The sequence below is a fragment of the Cyphomyrmex costatus genome, unplaced genomic scaffold, assembly GCF_001594065.2.
Source record: "Cyphomyrmex costatus isolate MS0001 unplaced genomic scaffold, Ccosl1.0 scaffold496, whole genome shotgun sequence".
Classification (NCBI taxonomy): Eukaryota; Metazoa; Arthropoda; class Insecta; order Hymenoptera; family Formicidae; genus Cyphomyrmex; species Cyphomyrmex costatus.
In genome coordinates, this window is record NW_017279235.1 from 50070 (window position 1) to 71803 (window position 21734).

Here is a 21734-nt window from a genome sequence, read left to right on the forward strand (position 1 = left end):
TTTCTCTCTTTCCCTCCCTCCCTCCCTCCCTCCGTCTCCGTCAAATATTTTAATAATACATTCATAATATATTAATAATACTTTTTAAATATGAAGTATATTCCTATACTTCTTTTCATATTTTGCGTAACTTTCTAGTTGTAATAAAACGCATATATACGTCTGTATGTATAATTTCATAATTTTTACGATAATAAAAAACTACGAGGCAGATAACAAAGATTTATTAGACAGCAAATATTTTAAATAAATAATAAAGATATTGCGTACATTAAAATTCGTTATGTTAATTAATCATAATTTAAAATGCACTGTAATCCCAGGGTCATGATCAAAGATATTCACGGTCACTTTGCGATTTGTTCAAATGCAATCCCGTATTGGCGCCATGCGGTGATTACATACGCGGCTCTAAAGTTGAATTATTTGTTGTCAGTAGAATGTACATTGTATGATGAATAGGTATACATAAATTATTAAGCAAGGAACTCAATATTAACGTAGACGTAAAGTAACAAATTATCGAATACACTATTCTTATTTTTTTATATTAACATATTTTAGTGAGAAATCTATAAGTTAGAGAGAGAGAGAGAGAGGAAGAGAAACTAGATGGATAAATATGATATATATCATATATGAAATAATTAATATTTAAAAAAGAAAAATAATTCTATACATGTAAATTTTTTACTTAATTTTAACATTTTTTTGTTAAAGATTTATAATTAGACTAAAACATTTAATATTCAAGTAATAATAAACATTAATAATTAATAATTAGACATTTAATGTTAAAATTAAAAAAGATAACAGTAAATAATCCTACGAGAGACGTTTTTTTTTTTTTAAAATGTCGAAATATATGTAATACTTTGTAAAAGCAGGATAAACTGATATTTTATTGATCTTATCAATTGCGGAAGTCATGAAAAAATATAAATATTTATAAGTGATTCAAAATATGTGCCCATCCATTTATAATATGTTTGTCTCAGTAAGTAGACAATCAGTCAGACAACAGAACAGTAGACATGATATCTGTTTCATTTGAGAAAGAAGGAATACGGATCTAACATAAGATTAGGATAAATTATGTCAAAGTCGAAACATCACGTACGTGACTGAAGCTTTAACCGATAAGATACTCATTTTCTAATAAATAAAGTTATGCATATGTTATAATGAGTAATAATGAGTTTTTATTATACATGTATAATAATTTATTATAATATATATTGTATAACATTATATATATATATATATATATATATTGTAATATAATGTACATACATGCGCGTGCGCGTGTGTGAATTTTTGCATTTATGTTTCCTAAAAACTTTCGTCTAATATTATATATATTTATATGTAATAACAATCACGAAAAAGTACTTATACATGTATATCAATAAATGAGTAAAGTGACTAAGGCCCGATTGCATCAACGTGATCTCTTTAAGTGAGATTTAATACTGTCACTATCTTTGTCTCTCTTTTAACTTTAAAACGAAATATAGATAGAGTTTTAAATCTCGCTTAAAATCAAAATAACATTAGTGCAACCGGGCCTTAATCTAATTATTAAAAAGATAATTAATTATTCATTAAACTCGGAAAGATTGAACCAACTTTATACGGTAACTTCAATATTTTGTGATAATAAAATTTGAAATATATTATAATAATTTAAATATATTGCTCATTCTAATCTTTTTCAACCCTATTTCAATTTTTAATTTTTAAATTCATAGTCGTAATTTTTTTTTATATCATACAGTCTGTACAATTTATAAACTTAATTGTTTTTGTATACATGTACTATATATAATGAGAATATAAAATTAGGTGTACATCGGAAATATTTATAAAAATATTTCACATTATGCTGAAATAAAAAATAACATAAACAACGTGGATCAAGTGCAATAATAGTACTATTAATTAATTTATATTATACGTGTAATTCTAGAAAAATATTACAAAAGACACTCAAATACTTGTATGATAAACGTTTTGTTAATCGGTCATCGCTATCAGTCGTCAGTATTTAACTACATCCAAAAGCGATAAAGCTATTTGATTTAAAGGAATTAGTGTCATAGAGATAATAGAGTGATACAGGGCAGAAGATGTCAAACACGTGAAAGAAGGTGTCAAACATTGATTGTGCTTTTTATAACCTTTTCTCATAAACATTGTCTAATCTACGATTTATTTTATTAATTGATCACGTTTCTGTTATTTTTACGGTTGTTACATATATAAGTAATCAATAATAACTGACCTAAGGTCATCAAGCACAATCAATTTATTGATTACTTTCCTTACACTGCAAAACTTAAATTTTTATATCATCATAATAAAATTTTATATTAAATAAATAATAAAATAAAAAGTATAAAGAGAAGAAAAGAAATAAAAGACATATCTATTATAATAAATGTGCAAGAAATGTTGCTTTTACATTTATTATTTAATTTATAGCAATTAAATCGTCGTTTAATAAATCTGTCAAATAATTTCTCTAGCTATAAACGATTTAAAGTTGCAAGCGCAATTTATGTTTATAAAAGCTCGGAATAAATAATAATTCTAAGGCTAACAATATTAAATGGACTTTCATCAATTTAACAAACGGTAATAGAGGCAATGGGAATATCAGCGTAGGAATCATGCGCAAATTGCAATGTGCAATAAAATAGTTATCTATTTAGACCCAATTTCACAATTCATGATTAACTCTTAATCGAGATTCCACTTATGTATATCATCTGTTTTCAATTCGAAAAAGAGATGAGAAGTACGTTGAACCTCGATTAAAAGTTAACCATGAATTGTGAAACTGGACCTCATAATGATGACATAAATATTAAGTCGCAACAATTCGTTTAACGTGAAACGTATGTTTCGGCTTTATATTTAAGGCACTGATAATTCTATATAATATATGTACATCAATATTTCATTTTCTAAAAAGATGTATAAATGGATTGCAACATAAGTTATCATCGTAAAAAAAGCCTTGTATTTTACTGTATTACGATTTAACAAATATCTTCAAATCACACAAGAAAATTTAATCGCACGTGCAATGCGAAAATACACATTGATATCGGTTTTGATGATTTTGCCAGTATAGCGTGACTTTTGTTTGTCAGTCCGCAGTGTGCGATATTGCCTGATACATGCCTCTTAAACCAATCAGAATTTACCTCTCGCCGCTCAAGACACATATTCTATATCGTTGAGGAAAAAAAGGCAAGTTCGCGTTTTTACTGATAGTGTTAAATATGCACTTGCATGATTAAGGCGGCGAATGACGTTTTTAATGACGTTTGTCAGAGACAATGTTTCGAAATGTTTCGACGTGGTTGACGAGGAGGATGTATTGTCACGCGAGTTAACAAACGGCAGCTACGTCAATTTCACTTCTCATGAACAATTCCACAAATAGTTCAGCGCGCCTGTTCAGTCGCATGAATCAGTTGGCAAAAATAAAGACGGATCGTGAATGGAAATGCGATCGTGGATGCGTTATACTGATATACATTCTGCGAAACTCATCCAAATAACTTTAATTTTCTCGCTATATAAAATGTATAAAAAAAGAACGAATATATCCGAAGAATTTTGCGAAATTTATATGGGAAAAAATTTATTTTCCATTATAGCTGTAAATTTTAAATTTCTTGATAAAAAATATTTTTATAATGCTTCATAAATATTAATCATGTTTAAGTAAAGAATATGTAATATAAAAATATAATAACTATATATAAGTAATCGAGTTTTAATAATTAATTTCATGAAATGAGATTAAATTTCAAAAGAAAAAAGTAATTGATGGAGTTAGCTTACAATTAGTTAACTATGTTTCTTCTGTTTAAATTGATACTTGGTTGATATTGTAGCTAGTATCGCATTCCAATTATAATTGTTGATTCGCGTAAATAAAAGTGACAAAAGAATTAGCGTTATCTGAAATAAGAGACAAATGATGCCGAAATAATGATGCCAAAACCTTTGTGCGCATCTGACCTACGATAATTTCGATATCATATTACTGTGCATTAAAGAATAACCATAAGATGGTACAAGAACGTAAACTATACCGGATAACCCTGAATCGTTACCCTACTCTTTACTATTTTGAATTTCCAGATATTCTAATGTTGTTACTTAAAAGACTCACATTTTATAAAATATTCCAAATAAGTTGTATATAAGGTAAATTTTAAAATTTATAAAGTCGTGTAGAAACTTATAATCAAAATTTTATCAAGTTCCTTTCTCTCTTTACAAGTGACGTTTTCTATAATTTTAAATCATTGCCGTTTGTGTGTGTGTGTGTGATCTCAATTTATATTTTAATTAATTTTTATTAGAAAAAACTATTCATAAAATATTAGAAACAAATATTTTGTGTATTTTTAAACATATGCTTTTCTAACGACTCTCTAATTTTTTTGCAAATTTATCTTTTTCATTTATTATAAAGGCAAATGATGCTAAATATATATATCGAGTTTCCAATCTCCTAGCAAAAAGTATATCATTTATATATCGGCATTAATACTAACTATAAGTGTTCAGCAAATAATGATAAACTAGAAATTGAAAAAAATATTTATAAATATAAATTATGAAAATCCCTTCTCTGTACAAAGTTTAGAGCTTTATTATATGAAGAACAAGATCTCAACTAATGCAATCTACATTTTTTAAAAATATCACTTTCACATTAACTGGAAAGATGACAAGATCATAAGGGACTTTAATATTTGTTGCAAAATTTGTATTCATACTTGTAACATATGTCATATTTGATCATCATGTATGATGTACCAATGAATCGATGAGTTTACTCAGCAACGTACAATACACCTTGATTATGAATTCTGAATAATTCTGGATTTATACCTTATACGAATACAATGTTATAAGTATCAACTGCTGAAAGCCACTTTTGAACGTAAAAAGTAGCTGCCGACCATAAAGAGTAAAATGAACGAACGGAGAGGAGACGTTCTTCAACTTGTTTTCTCATTTAATATGCACGTCACATGAAACGAGCGTAAACCGGCCTGGTAGAGAGTAGAAGGACCGGTCGATGGAATTCGAGTAGCTTCATTCAAATTCGAGATCCGATCGAACGGCGAGTGTGTGATACTAAAAATAGCTCGGAGATTATCAAGAGAGACAAGCATATTCTGATCTACTCAATATTTTACCTTCTATAAAAGTTAAATGTTTTTAATATTTTACAATTGTTTTTTTTTAGACTTTGATCTGAACAATCGAATATTCGCACGTGCGACACCAAGTAATTATTATTATATTATTAATTATACTTAATTGGACTTTTGTCTAAAATTTCGCTTATTTAATTTTTATTTTCAGTGCTTTAATTTGCACTCGCAATATACAGGGTGCTTTGTTTTTATTGATATATTTTATTATTATATTATTGATTTCGAAAATAAAGCATTTTTAGGAAAAATATTTATCTTATATAAAAGAGTTGTAGGATTTTAATTGTATATAAAAATATATAATATAAAAAATTTGTGTAAAGTCACATTTGCAATCTCGATATGAAGATCGAGAACAACATTTAAGTTTACATATAGCTGTAAACAGAACTATTAATGGGAATGTTCTATTATAATTTCGAATTGCTGCTGTATGTCACCAGACATCCACGCGATTAACACGTGAGAGAGATCTTGTATAAGCGATATTCGACGAACCATATCTAGTACTTTCGGAATCAAACGACTCCGCATATTGTACCCATAGCATAGCAGTATTTCCCCACATTTTTTTTCCTTTTCTTTTTTTCACTTGACAGAGGCGCCGTTGAGGTCGAACCCTCTCGGCCTTATCGCCCCCGGTATTCTGGTTCGAAGCAGTAATGATAACCGACATACACATATTCTCAGCTCTCTCTTTCTCCTTCTCACTTGGCTCTAACGCCTTCGTGAAATGGCCGATCACGGAATCTTACCGAGCAAAGTTTAACTCGTCGCCGAAACCACGCAACGTTAGACCGTGAAATGTGGTCGTTTTAATATACACCCGTTATCGTTAAATGTACGCACGAAGTAGGCACCAGAGGCACATTGACTTACTCTTCGAATAGAAACATAAGGGATATTATTTTGTTGTGTGTGTAAATTTGTGCACAGGAATAAAAATGTTGACTAGTTGTTTTGTAGTTTAATAATCATGATTTGATGCTAATTGAACTTCTGAAATAAATGAGAAGCAAAATATTGTTTGCAAATTGCTCATTTTAACAAAATAAATATCAGAAGAGCAAATAAATTATCATATAATAATTAATATAAATTAATTGACACCTATATGTATGAACTCAATTTAATTTAATAATATATTAATACAATCTTACAATATAGATCAAAGAAAACATTTTTATGTATCACCAAAAGGAGTGGCACAGAAATCAATAAATATCTTAAGTATCAAAGTTACATTCACATCTTAATTAAACAGTGTGATATGCGTTTTAACTTCTACCATGATATCTGATGTAATATCATTCGAGAATAACGTGATTCCAAGTTTACTTTTTTTATTTAAGGATGTTTTGGCTGTGAAATATCTTCTAAAAATATCAGTCGAAAAATTATCTAAAAAACCAACATCAATCAAAGAATTTTAGAAATACACTCTAAGATTAACTATAAAAAGCAAAATAACACAAATTATTTGGTTTTCAATGGCTCGTGCAATGCAATTAGCCATGTTTAGCTGTAATCTTATCTTAGATAAATAACTTTTAAACAAGTAGATTTAAATGAACTATCTCATGAATATTTTATTAGAGTTCTATTAATATATAAAAAAAATTTATTTAAATAAAATGCTATTTTTTTTATCTTTGCAAGTAAGTACTATAATATATATTTTACATAAGAATCAAAGCAAAAAAATTAAATAATTTTTGAACCAATACAAATATTGTGCTTAAATTTTACAAAAATACGCAGACATAATAATAATTTATAATATTTTTGGTAATATTATGAGTCATTATAACAAAATACAATTAAGATAAAAATGAATAACAAATTTAGTAGACGATTTGATAGACGCAGATAAGATATCGACTTATACATCATTTGTTATGTCGCTAAACTTTCTTTCCTTCACTTTCTCAGTAATATCGTAATTTTCTCATTAATGCACGCATTGATGTGCTTACATAAGAGTGGAAGCACATTTATATACGTTTACTACGAGATACAAAACGTATTTACATCCGCATGATGGATTCACGTAAATCTTGATTGATAATCAAATTCCTTTGCTACTTGAATATCCAGTCTATTTGTGAGAAAGAAAAGAATTTTTCTTTGCATTTCCGCGGATATCCCTGGTTATTCGATGTAAGCCAATGAGACTTCGGACTTTCCCCGGAAATTAGTGCTTTGCTCCATACTAGAATACCACGTAGGTGTGTTCGAGGGTCGATTAACCGGTAAAAATGCCGGCTTTTGTGCGAGCACGAAACGCACGACTACACACAACGCGTGAATGTCGTTTAGGAAGCCGCCAAGCTGGTTTCGAGAAAATATCTGGGCGAACCTATGTTCGATACACGCACTTCTCCAAAAGGATTTGATACAAGAAATTTTCTTGAATAATTTCAAAAATCTTTATTCATTCATTAAAGGATTATTCTGTTTTATTACTCCATTGTTAAACGTTTAATTAATAAAATAATTAATTATTAAAATTGTGTGCGAGGAAATAAAGCAATTTCAGAACAATAAAGTAATTAATTACTAAAATTTAGGAAAAAAAACAAGAGGGGACAAGATATATCTTCATTTGATAACAAGATATATCATTCGTATATTTTTGGCAATAACCAAATAATATTTTGATAATAATTAATTACACACTTTGCCAGTCATTTAAATCAGTGTCTGATACAGCTTGCTAATTAATTGCGAAATAAAATTCTTTCAATTATATATGTGTTGTTAATGCATATTGACCCGTTTGTAACGCATAGTAAAAATAGACTTGGTTGTGACATTGACGGGCTAATTTGCCAATGATACGATGTAATAATATATAACATATGTGTAAATTACGCGACTTGTCACTTGAGGAAGTTATCTTGGGTTTTGTTTGTAAACAAACAATCTCCTTCAGCGATAATACATATGGTAAACTCGTTTTTCTCGGCCCGCTGTAAATGAACTTCGAAATTGCTCATAAATAAATGGTTAAAAGTTACATATTACTTGATATGTTAATTGAGATTTAGATATTACCTTTTGTTCCAATTCTAATCTTGCGATTAGAACTTTTCGCTGATTTCACAATAAAATATAACAGGTTCCTGATTGCAACACAATTATATCAATATTTTTTCCGGAAATATAATCGAAAAGATACTGATAAGAAAGGAACAAGAGTTTATTTATAGACCATTATAATGAAATTTGCTCTCGGTATTTTCTACTATCGGGGGGAAATATCTGTGGTTCATGAGGTAGTAATTTCATTTAAATTTTACATCGAGTTCATTCTTACTTGTGTTAAACGCGTGCTTTTATCATTCTCGGTAAAATTTTTGTTAAAATCTAGTATGTAATGAAAAAAAAAGTCTCTATTGATAGCTTTTTCTTAATTTACTTGATATGCCAGTTGAGGTTTAGATATTATCTTTTGTTCCAATTCTAATCTTGCGATTAGAACTTTTTGCTAGTTTCAAAATAAAATATATAAGAGGTTCCTGATTGCAACACAATTATATCAATATTTTTTCCGGAAATATGATAGAAAAGATACTGATAAGAAAGGAACAAGAGTTCATTTATAGACCATTACAAAGAAATTTGCTCTCGGTATTTTCCACTATCGGCGAAATGTCTGTGGTTCATGAGGTAATAATTTCATTTAAGTTATACATCGCGTTCATTCTTACTTGTGTTAAACGCGTGCTTTTATCATCCTCGGTAAAGTTTTTGTTAAAATCTAGTATGTAATGAAAAAAATTAAAACATGCTTAATTACGGTCGTAAAAAGATTTCAATATTTATAAAAAACATTAAAGTCTCTACTGATAGCTTTTTCTTAATTACTTAATTACTTAATTTACTTGATATGCCAGTTGAAGTTTAGATATTATCTTTTGTTGCAATTCTAATCTTGTGATTAGAACTTTTTGCTAGTTTCAAAATAAAATATATAAGAAGTTTCTGACTGCAACACAATTATATCAATATTTTTCCGGAAATATGATAGAAAAGATACTGATAACAAAGGAACAAAAGTTTATTTATAGATTATCACAAAGAAATTTGTTCTCGGTATTTTCTACTACTTTCGGAGAAACATCTGTGATTCATGCAGAATTGACAAAGACTAAGGTAAATGTACTAGTTAATGGACATGAACCAATTGTTGGACAAAGTGACGAAACATTTTAAATATAAAGCTTTTGATGGTATGTACGATTTTAAATTAATTTGTAATTAAATTTTTATAAACAATAAATTTATTTCAAGTTGTACATATCATTAAAAGGTTAATATTGACAATTTTGTACCACTTTGTCCAACAAATTGGATCGATAATTGTCCACTAACTGGTACATTTATCTTAATGTTTTTTTTTTTTAAGAATAAAACATTATGTTCTTCTTAAACATGTTTTTAATGATAGTTTAAAAACTTTAAATATTGAAACAATATCAAGTTAATGTTTTTAATGCTTTAAATACGCTTTAAACTATATTATAAAGAAAACATATTTAAAACATATTAAAAACATCGGTTAAACATGTTTTAAAGTGTTTAAAACATGTTTTTTACCAACCCAGGATTCATGAGGAACTTAATCTGAGTTATTCTACATTGCGATTATTCTCACGTGTAACGTGTTTTTACCACCCTGAATGAAGCTTTTGTTAAAATTCAGCATGCAGCGACAAAAATTTTTTATTAAGATCTTTTTCCATATTAACTCTTTGAAATCTATGCAATAAAATTTGATTTAAAAAAATAAAATCTCACTCTCAAAAATTAACAATTGAGCCATTCATTTTCAACACTGGGTCAATTGTCATCCTTTGTCACTCTTTAGAATTAGATTCTACTTTAAAGATTTTAGAAAGTAAATTTGTGTGTTATATAAATATATAAAGTTTAAATTAAAATTAAATCTTTATAGAAACGTATTCTCGCAAATCTGTTTTTACCAGAAATTGAATCAGTTCTGAAAGTGGAATCCCAAATTATTTATCTGCATTGCGACTAATGCGAATGTGATTCTGTGTGTTTAATCGTCATTATACTTGCAGTGTTGAGTTGTATGTCTCTACACACGTATCTAGATACATGTATAGAAATACAATTTGTGTATCTAACCTGTATCTAAAATACATTTAAATTTGAGTATTTATATTTGTAGTTAGATATAAAAATACAGTATCTGAACTGATTTTCAGATACATTTTTAAATACATTTTCCTCAGTAAAGACACGATTTCATTACATGTGTGATAACGTCATTTCTGTAGATTAAGGCCTGAACAAACATAAGTTTGAGTTGTAAAATATCGTCTAAAAAGTTTTATCGTAAATCATTATATATATATATTATATATATTATTGCAAGTTTTTCTAATTTTATTTTCGCTTCCTCCAAGTTTTCGTATCGTATTATAGAGTAATAATGTAAGGATTCAGTAATCTGTACTAAAACTGTACTTTTTATTTGCAAAAACAGCATATGTGATGTATACGAGAATTTTCAGTTACTTTATTACTATTATATTATGATTAAATTATCTTCAAAATAATAAAACTAAAAGTGATTAATAAAAAATGTATTTAATATGTTTTTTAAATATTGTATTACCATATAATATAAAATATAATTGAAAAGTGTCTGATATATTTATCTAAAAATACTTTTAAAAAATATCCATATATGAATATTATTAGGTCTGCAAGCTCATTCTCGGCCCCTGTATTTAATTGACTACAACACTTATTCAAATTTGAATCTTGTTCTCGCCATACGGTCGTTTTGAAGCGTCTTGAAATGTCATTCTTAAGCTTTAAAATAAGATATAATAGGTGTCGGTGCTGCAAATGTAATCTCAAAAAATAGTATAATAGTAAAAACAATATCGTTCGAACAGCAGCATTTGAGGCACTGCCTCCTTTTCGCGTTCCAGCTGAAGAAAAATGCCGCGGCTTTAAGCGAAACTCTGTGTCGTACAATACATGTAAATAGTGATTCCAAAGATTTTCTGACGACAATTTCAATTCTTTTCAATATAGAATTTATCGGCTCAAGACAACAATCTTTTTTCCGAAGCGAAATCCGACAGTTGCCTGAAAAATTGTAAAAATATGTCTAGAAAGTGAAGGGGGTTAGTTTGATTAGGTAAATATTCGTTCTTTTATAATTTTATATCGAAACTTGGTAAAAATGGCCGAGAATTAAATTGTAGAGCTAATACATTTTTGCACATGTATCTATTATTTGTATAATATTATATATAAATATATTTTCGCGTATGTATTTGTGTGTGTATTTAGATACATTTTAAAAGTATTTTACTCATCATTGCTGTTTGTATTCAGTATCTTGTCGTTGGAATCGGATCGCAAAGATAATAATGAAGTGACAAATGTAAATAAAGGCTTTTCAGATATACAAATGTCTACGGGTACTCGCAAGACGAAATATACGGCTACAAGCAACTACCGGAGTTGCAAGGAGAATGTCCAGACTTGTTGCAGACGCAGTTTCGGAGCAGCGCGTCTGTTCAATGCGTCTGTGACTACTGCATCGCGTATGTATGCTCGAAATTAATGTAATTTCGGGGTGTATAAAAGAAATTCATTATATATATATATATATATTTACATTAAAATACTTTACCCATCTTACGCCACAATTACAATTTTTACTTTGAATAAAATTTTATTTTGAAATAAGTTAATAAATTATTTTTATGTGTCGACATATTATTGAAATTCAAATTTATCATAATAGTACCTTTAATATTATATTTTCACATAAGTATATTTTCTTCAAATGCCAAGCACGATGATGTATGTATCGCGATTTGAAAATATTGTTGAACATCATTCGTTTTCTGAGGTATAAAATAGAGAGAGAGAGAAAGAGGTAGACAAATTTCATGAATATCTCACATGCCAAGATACACAACTATTTTAGTTACGTGTAGATAAAATGAAATATATAAATTATGTAATAAATATTTATTTTGTGTATGTGTGTGTTGTATGAATAAATATAAAAGTTAACATTATCATACATCTGCATTAAAACTAGAGAACAAAAAATTGGTAATTTCAGTAAAAGTCTATCTTTTTAAATGTCACAATTCATTCGCGAAAGTAAATATTATGATAATTGCTTGTGATTATCCAATTAATTGTATAATTAATTTAATCGTATTATTAGTGGTTTTTTAAATATTAATTGCAAATTATAGAAATTTCTATACATTTCCGAATATATATATATAATGTTAGATATTATTATATATGTAAGGATTATATTATATGATGTCATAATATAGCAAGAAATAAAACTTAAATAGATTAAAACTAGAAACAAATTAGAGCTAGAAAAAGCAAGACAGAAGAGAAAGAGAAAAGAGAGAGAGAGAGAGAGAGAGCGCAATTTAAACTGTCTAATAATTATTTGCCAAGTGATTTATTTAAAGAGTCTAGTACCATATGAGTCTAAAATTAAACTGTTCTTAAACGTACTTGAAAAGACAATTAAGAAATAAATAAAGCAATAAAAAGTCGAGCTACTTTACGTAATAATTGAAAATAAAATTCTGTATTCGATTAAACAAAGAAAATATGCTAGGAAGCTTTCTTTAATGGATCATTAACTAACGATTAAATTCTCTCAAAAATTAGAAAGTGCACATCGACGAACTGGACATATTATTATACCGCGGAAAGCTTGCAGATTTGAATCACCCACGCGCGGAACGTCAATGAACGATAGAAAACTGAATGAGTGACATATGGTTACTTACTAATTTCTCGCAGTAACGACAGGCTCCTCAGACGTGTGACGAGGAGCGGATTTAAATAACTCTCACGGGCTCTCTTCGCTCCGCTTTCTCGACGCCACCCAACGTCCCCTTATTCCTTTTTTCTTCGCGCGGTATATCCTCTTGCCTGATCTTCTTACTCCGTGTGCGGAAACGTCAGGACCAAGTGTTGTCAATTGTAGTTGCGTTCGCTTACCAGCGGAAACAATTTCTTCATACAATCGTTCGTGGCATCGCGAATTAGTTGGATATCATCACGATTGAGAATTGCACGGGGTATATAACGTATACGGCGGAGAGTCCTTGTAAGCGTGAAACGAAACGTTGGTCGCGTTTTAAGTTTCGAGAACCAGCGGAGAACGATTGTACGGTACCTCCTCCTCACGTGATAATGACCGCAGTGTAGCGCATCGCGCGCCTATCTATCACCGACTCCGACTCGCACGACCAACAGCGGTGGTCTTATCTCACCGTCGCGTCGCCATATCGCGACAATCGGACGACGTTCCTCGAAGAAGTCGCGAGACCCGCGATATCATCCGCGCGCGAAGGAGGGACAGAGGGAGAAAAAGAGAGAAGAGAGAGAGAGAGAGAGAGAAAGAGAAGAGAGAGAGAGAGAGAGAATACAACCCCTCGGTTCGGCCGGCGCGCCGATGATCGCGCGCGGTACCGTTCCACGTTACACCACGTTCGACACGCGTTTAAACGCACGATTTGAACGCGCGGCTGCGAACCGGCCGGCGCGACGGCGAGTGTCGCGCATGCGCGCCCGCCCGCTTAGCGCGCGTGACGTTCACGTGATCGCGGCGCGTACGCGAATCGGAACCATTCGGTGCTGCGCGCGTGCCGCGTGGCTACGTGCGCGTTTCTGCGCGCCGTGCAGCCGGCCTCTGGCTGTCCGTCGTATACGGAACCTCCGCGAGGATCCCGTCCGATCGGTCGCGATTCTTTGGCGACGCGCTGACGCCGCGCAAGATCATTCGTTTCTCGAACGGCGCGCGGAGCCGCGGGGAGCGCGCGATCCCGCGGTCGCGGCGCACCGCCGCGTCGCGACGGCTCGCGTGACTCTTTTTTTTTTATCTTTTTCTTTTTTTTCTTAAAGAAAAGAAAAAAATAATAATTACGGGTCATCCTCCCTTCTCCCCGCGGCTACCTCTCGCGCGCCGTGTCAGATGCGACGCGCGTGCTTGGCGCCGCCGGGAGTCGACGCTGACCTCGCGAGTCCCACACGTGTAAACTTTACTCGGCCGCCCCGCGGACCCTCGGCGCCTATAGATCCACGGTCGAAGTCTCCTCCGTCGGGCTTTGCGCGAAATTTATCGTGCACGCGGTGTGCGAGAGGAGCGTATATTAATAAAATACACTCGACACGAAGTAACATATACGTGCCCGCGCGATAAAACAGGTATCGTTGAAAACGCACTGGGTCTGAGCTACGATGACTTGCGCGAATATATTTTTAGCGTTAACAACCGAGCCGATTATCAGTGAAGCACGACCGTTATTTTCTCTCTCTCTCTCTCTGATTCGCGATTATCAGAATGTTAACTTTTGCGAAAATGATAATAACATTTACGTTGAGAGTTTAAATATTGCGTAGCGATACGTCGCTTTTATCTTCGGCGGAGCGAAGGCACCGTACAATACTTCGTAATTAGCGGAGAAGCGACACATTAGAGTGATAAATGAATAAATAAGCCCCGCGGAAAATAATATTTATTACAATCTGCGGCGCGTGTGTTTTTTTTTTTCTTCTTCTTTCGCCTTTTTCCCCCCCAAATGGGATAAATGAGATAAACGAGCAAAAAGATATCGCGGGCAGGAGATTAAAAATGCCACTTGGTCGCGCCATTGGTCAAAAGGTGTCGATTCATCGAACGATACCCGCGCGACACGTGCATACGGGTCACGTTAACACAATTTCTAAAACATCCAACACACGCACATATAACTCTCCGCGGTCTCCCCAAGAGACGTACACACACAGACGGAAGCGTGATGATCGCGCGATACGCAAAACGCGCGAGCGATCAATATTAGTCGCCACAATTCAATTTTTGCGAATTCCCGTCTGGCCGCTGTATATCAGTCCGAGCCGGACTTGTTTTTGCTCCGAGCGATATCCTCGATATCGTTGAAAAAAAACGTGCGAGACGATACCCTTTTAGTTTAGAGCTTAGCATCGCATTATTCTCGTGGAAAAATGGCACGACTTTTCACAAGGGCTTCTCGTGTAATTGAAGAAAAAAAAAAAAAAAGAAAGAAAGGGAAAAGATATAAAAGACGACGAGAAGAAGATACCTCACTCTTGCACGTCGAAAACACGCAGCGCGAATAAATATTCTTATGCAAATTGTTCTTAACACGTGACACGCTCAGACGTATCACATGGGACGTGTTGAATTGATTATAAATTATAATAGTATATACATTCATTAATAGCAAAGTGCATTCCGCGACTGACTAATCTCTCTCCTTCGTCAACTTTATTTTATCGAAAAAAAAAGTTAAAAATACAATGTATTTAACATCGAAATGACAGATTCGATGTTAAATGCGATGTAAAATGCTCCATTTGTCCTTATTTAGTTATAAGGTTCGATGTAAAAGATACTCAAGTTGATATAAATTATAACACATATTTATTAACAGCAAAAAGTACATTCCGTGACTGATTAATCTCTCTTCTTCGTCAATTTTATTTCATCGCGAAAAAAAAGCTAAAATATAATTAATATTAAATAATTTTAATATTAAAATTATGGACTTAGTGCGATGTGTAAAATGTCCCCATTTATTTTTATCTAGTTATAAAAAATATTTCAATATAAATGATACTCAAGTTGATAACACCAAAAAAGAAATGGAGCAACCGAGTAAATGATAAGCACGAATATTTTCTCTCTTCTTCACGAACGTAAAATAATGTACACCGTGTGTGTGCTTCAATAATTTATCTGCTGTATAATGAAGCGTATAATATAATCAGATTTTTGTCATTACATTAATTCACATTAGCGATGCATCGTTATACGTACGTTCTCGTAGTATTGCGCACGTCTTATATACACACGAGCTGTAAAATTGAAAAATTTCCGTGAATGATATAAAGACGGTTCATAAAGTATAAACAATTAAAAACTTAAAGAATACACATAAATGACGTTGTCGTAACATCGTGGGTGTAAAATCTACATTGAAGAAAAAGGAAGTGTAGATTTTTAACTCATAAAGTCACAACGTCACGACTGTTCTTTAAGTTTTAAATTGTCTATGTTTTATGAGCTGTCGTTACATCATACTCGGAAATTTTTCGATTTCACAACTCATATACAAGACGTATCTGCGCAACATTACGAGAATATAGTATAACGATGCATCGCTGATATGATTTATCGAATTAAGGAAGTTTAAATTTGAAGTTTTCTTTAATGACTCATGGATAGATCCCAGACTGAATTTAACAAAAGTATCATACATTCTGTTCTAAATTACCTGTACTGTCCCAAGTCACTTATATTTACGGTAAATGTAATATGACAAATTTGATTATATTATATACGCTTCATTATATAGCAGGTAAATTATAATTTCATACATTATAATCTCAATAATTATTGAAAGTGTAAATGATAATAGACAACCGGGAGGAATACGTGCAAAGATACGATCTTGAAGATTAAACTGTTTACAGAATTGCTTTCATGAATTGTACGTGGTGATACGACTGTAACACGCACGTTGGAATCACTTGTCTCTTAACGAGATTCATTGGACGATTGCATGCCGGCAAGTATCAATGTTTTGCTCGTACGTTCACGAGCTAAAATGAGATTTTCACAACTGCTGAAAACAAAAAGATCCGCCATGTATTGCTGTTAGGCAAGTTTTTCCAACAAAAGCAAATATAATCTATAAAATATACAGAGAAAAAGAGAAGAATGTACTTACTTCTTTCGCGCGTGTATTATTTCTACGGCAAGTTGATGGATTATACATTTCTCGGTCCAAGATGTCGGATTGAGTTATAGCATTGTGGCCATAGAAATTAAGAAACAGACCATCACGTCAGTCGAAAATACATATGTAGTAATGAAATAATTAATTTTATTCTTCTTACATTCAACTGTGAATTCAATTTCTATATAGCTTTATGATATAAATTAACAGTTTACAGCATATAAATAATCCTTTAAAAACCATCAATCCTGGGTTGATTTTCATCTACTGACAGCCCCGAGAGCGAGGCTCTTAATTGAAAAGCGTTGACATTACTGACAATTGATATAAATTTGCGATTATTAACATACGATGCACTTCTGTAAGATCAACGATCTTTAAAAGTATCTCATCGCTATTGTTGCTAGTAAGGACGCTTTTTCTAGTGCATGCACCTGTTTCTGCCCAACTTCGGGAACCCAACGTCTCCAGCAGTCTGCAGCAGTGGTTCCGATTTCCGATAGTGCGCTTGTTGTGACGTTTTGAAGAGCAGGTTAGAGGTTAAATTAAAAGTGCAAATTGTGCAAGTTTGAAGAATGTAAAAAACATTTCATTAATTTTTAGAAAATTTTTGGAAATATATAGCTTGAATCTTCATGCAGACGTCGACGCTTTTAATACCACCGAGCACTGATCGGTGAAATACCGATTGAGAGTTAAAATAGGTGCTTCTTTTATGGTGATTTCTTATAGCGTTTTCTTATATCCGTTTTCGGTTTGCATTAACTTGGGTTAGAAAACACTTTACTTTTTAACTATTGGTTGACGTTACACGCTTTACCAATAGGAAAGCGTGTAACGTCAGTAAGGTTGGATTTATACTTCGGGTCTTAATCCTAAGATCTTAAAATTCAATAAAACTGCCAGTTCTAACCGAAATTTGTATTCTATCGGTTGAATTTTAGGATTTTAGGGTTAAGATCGAAGTATAAACGAAGCATAATTCAACCCGAGTTACGTTCAAACTCGGTCGGGCCGAAAGCGCCATTACTTCACTTTTATGCATCCAAATCATCCAATGCGCATGTGCTAGAAAAAATAGTCCCGCTAAAAGTGACCCTGGGCGTTGGGCGTACTCGAACCCGAATTGTCTTAAATTCTATCTAATTTTATCACTACGCTATATTGTCTCAAGAACTTTCAGGAGCCATTGATTAATTATTAATTAATTAAGTAATTCTATTACTGTAATACTGCTTGAGTTTGAGCCTATGTTTTTTACATACATAGCATGTTGTAACAAGTCGTAACAAGTCGTAACGTCTATCGTTTGCTACTGCTTTCGTCTTCTTTCTGGTATGAATATCTATAGATTGAAAATGTAATGAACTAATAAAGGAGGTAAGAAAATTATTGTAATACTGTTTTTATATGCTTCTTTGCATGCAGTTTCCTTTGGTATCATGTATGTATATACTATATCTCAGCCTTTTTGCGAAATCAGCCTTTTCAGGAAAAGGCTAGTCTTTGCGAAAGGGCTGCGGCATATATATACATGTATGTGAAATTATATTATTATAGTTCAGTGATTCTTGTAGATCAAAATTCGTAGCTAAAGCTGATCTGTCAACATTTTAAGTTGCTTAAGTGCAAGGCGTTATATCTAAGAAGTTGTTCGTATCATCAATAAGTCATCTAAGATGCAACAACAGATAGTACGACAATTTCCCATACCACAATATGACCCGGCTAAAAATTCAATTTTTGCTTCTGTTGCTATGTCATTGGAAGAAGTAAATCTGTATAAAAGAATAACGCCATCAGCTCCAACCTTAATGGACATATCTAGGCGAGTATATTTCGATTTATTTCTATACGATCTTAACGTGCGTAAAAAGATACTGCCTGAATATCTGGATTATTATAGTACCAGCTTACTATGGTTTAGAATTGTTTCACTTAAGATGAAACACTTTCAACCTATCACTCCTGAAGAACGAGATTTATTGCTAATTTTACAACAATTTAGTTTTACGATTCCTGAACCAATACTATTGCAACTTCAAGTATTTGGTTCTGTACAAACAAGAACAGGAGAACACCTTTATCCATGGTTTCCGAAATTACCTACTAGTCAAATTGGCGAATATGGTGGATTCTATGGACCTGTAACAAAAGACAACCATAATTTGTATGAAGAAATACCTTGTTTAGGAGTACTAAGTGAAGCTGTAAGACAAAGTATAAGTGATGCTCCTCCTGGACAATACGCATCATCTTTAAATACAGATGAATTGACTATGACTGAAAACCTATTAGGTTATTTTCCATTAGGAATAAGGGATAATGAAGCAAAAAACATCGCTTTTGATGCTGGAATTAAAGTTGATTTGTTTCCTTCCTATCCTTATAATACTGGCATGAATCTTAAGTTAATAATGTCTATTTCAAATATTATAGCACAGACAAAAGTTTTCGAATTATTTACAGTCAATTTTAATGACTTAGCTAAGGAGGGATCTGTAATTCAAACAGTTATGGTACATCCAATTTCACCAAAAATCCGTGGTCAACAAGAGAAACATGGAAAGCTCCAAGTAACTTCTTTAATGAGTGAATATTTCTCACTTACTGCTGGAATTGTATTCTGCCCTCAACTATGGAAGAAAGGATCGACTAAAACGAGTGCAAAGTCTTGGTCATGCGCTGTTCCAGTTAACAAGACATGGATAACAAATAGAAATGAGCGAAGAACCACTCTTCCCGTTCAATATCGACAAGAAGTTTTCAAATTGACACCTGAATTCGGTCAAAGTTATCGGTCTCAAGTAATAAAATTTTTAATAATGAAAAAAAGGAATGCAATACAACATTAACTATGCGTTAATGCATTAACATTTAGTATTGAGAATGCATGATTTTTTTTAAGTAGCAATAACAAATTCCGATATTTTTTTCCCACAAATTGAAATAAGATTTTTCATAACTGATGAAAACGAAGAGGTCATCCATGAATGATTATTAGATCTGAATTCTTGCAACAAAAATAACTTATAAAATGCCGATAAAAAGTTTTTTTTTAGCGTACATTATATATTTTTATACTCAAGAGGAAGAAATAAAAAGAGAAGACAACTCACATTTTAACAATTAAAGAAAATCATTTTTTTTTTTAATAAGTCTCTCGTTCTCTTACAATTAGAACACAGTGGTAATATGTATGCACTTCAGTATTACTCCGATTATACCGTATACCTGCCTTACATGAAAATATTGTAATTAGTTTTAGGGCAGGTATAATAGCGTGGAGAAGTCGTTGGCTAGTCCATGTCTAGTGTAGTCATAGACAAACGATAGCACTTGGCTTAAAATGAACATCTTATAAAAAAACAAAAAAAAAACAAAAAATCACCATCACCGAGAATAAGTTAACACTAGCAGTTATAAATGGTGTTCGTTTTTCGCTATCTACACATAATCGTAATATTATTATGCATGTATACTTGCGTAGTTTTTTTTTATAATTATGATGAAATTATTTTAAAAGTGTCGTGAACGAGGACGTTAAAGGCGGTTTTACTGAGATCAAAAAATGTCTTCGATATCTTCCGTTCAAGATTTAAAAAAGTTTATTCCTTGAACGGCGTTACGTATCCCGAAGTTTTATTAATTTTACTAGATTTAGTACTTTGTTTATAAATAGTTTAATTACTGTTATAATAAATTTGCAACTATGTATTACTTAGTGTCGAAAATACCTATGTTTTTTTTTTAACTAGCGATTTGTATTATCTCCCGATACCTTCCTTTTTCAAATTCAAAAAGACTGACATTAATAAAATAGCTATTATATCATCTTGGTAAAAAAAGACTATACAGTATTTGAAAGCTATTGAATTATAGGAACCCCATTGATTATATTTACGAACTATAAGGGAGCAGATAATCACCAAATTATTTACATTGTAATATTTAGATATATGAAGTTATAAGTTTGTACACATCGCAAGTAAAGTCCGAAATGCAAAAGATCTGTAATTAAACACTAAATAAACAATTTTGTACTACTCGAAGTGTAATACACATATAGATTGCAAATGTATTTCCCTTAGATTGCGCTTGTCAAAATAAAATTATAAAATTATTCATAATGCAGAAAAATATATATAATTGAAAATATATTATCACTTCGTATTAAAAAAAAAAAAACATTTGTTTGTACATATAAATATATATTTTTCATCACATTGCAGACTTTACCTATAATGTACATATCAAATAGATAAATTTAATTTATACAAACTATATTCGTGAGAGACGGTCAGTAAATTACATTTTTCCTTCGATGATTTTGTATACTTTCAAGATCGATATCTGCTTTCGCTTTTATTTATTTTTTTTTAATTGGAGCATGTATTAATATAAAATTTTTTCATACGTATACAAATGTATACGCGTACATTGTAATTTTCTTTAATATTGATTAATCTTAAAGACATGCTCTAGTAATATCATATCTGTTCTAAAGCCTGTTGCATATGATGTGTTTTTACCTGCTGAATAGAAGTGTATCGAGTGATTTAGGGCCGGTTAGCAAGTAAGTAGTAAAATTACTTAATCACGTGCGCGGATTGCCAGATTTACCTAATAGGTAAACTTTACTGAAACCATCTGCCCTTAGGGTAATCGATTCGTGTTT

At 31.7% G+C, this 21734-nt stretch overlaps 2 protein-coding genes across 2 annotated transcripts in view; one reads left to right on the top strand and one right to left on the bottom strand.

Moving 5' to 3' along the window:
* Gbs-70E (Glycogen binding subunit 70E) overlaps positions 1-13134 on the bottom strand; it is a 20888-nt gene extending 7754 nt beyond the window's left edge. Inside the window, exon 1 of the mRNA XM_018545315.1 lies at positions 13079-13134. The gene's annotated coding sequence lies outside the window, so the exon portion shown is untranslated. The remainder of the gene's footprint in view (positions 1-13078) is intronic.
* A 5601-nt stretch (positions 13135-18735) lies between these two features.
* On the top strand, positions 18736-19911 carry LOC108778191 (uncharacterized). Its single transcript, XM_018545304.1, has one exon. It carries the CDS (start codon positions 18736-18738, stop codon positions 19909-19911), a length of 1176 nt encoding a protein of 391 aa, XP_018400806.1.
* Positions 19912-21734: the final 1823 nt, after the last annotated feature.

Bases quoted from the DNA above. Each gene is read 5' to 3' on its own strand.
- LOC108778191 (XM_018545304.1), top strand. From the start codon at position 18,736: ATGCAACAACAGATAGTACGACAATTTCCCATACCACAATATGACCCG.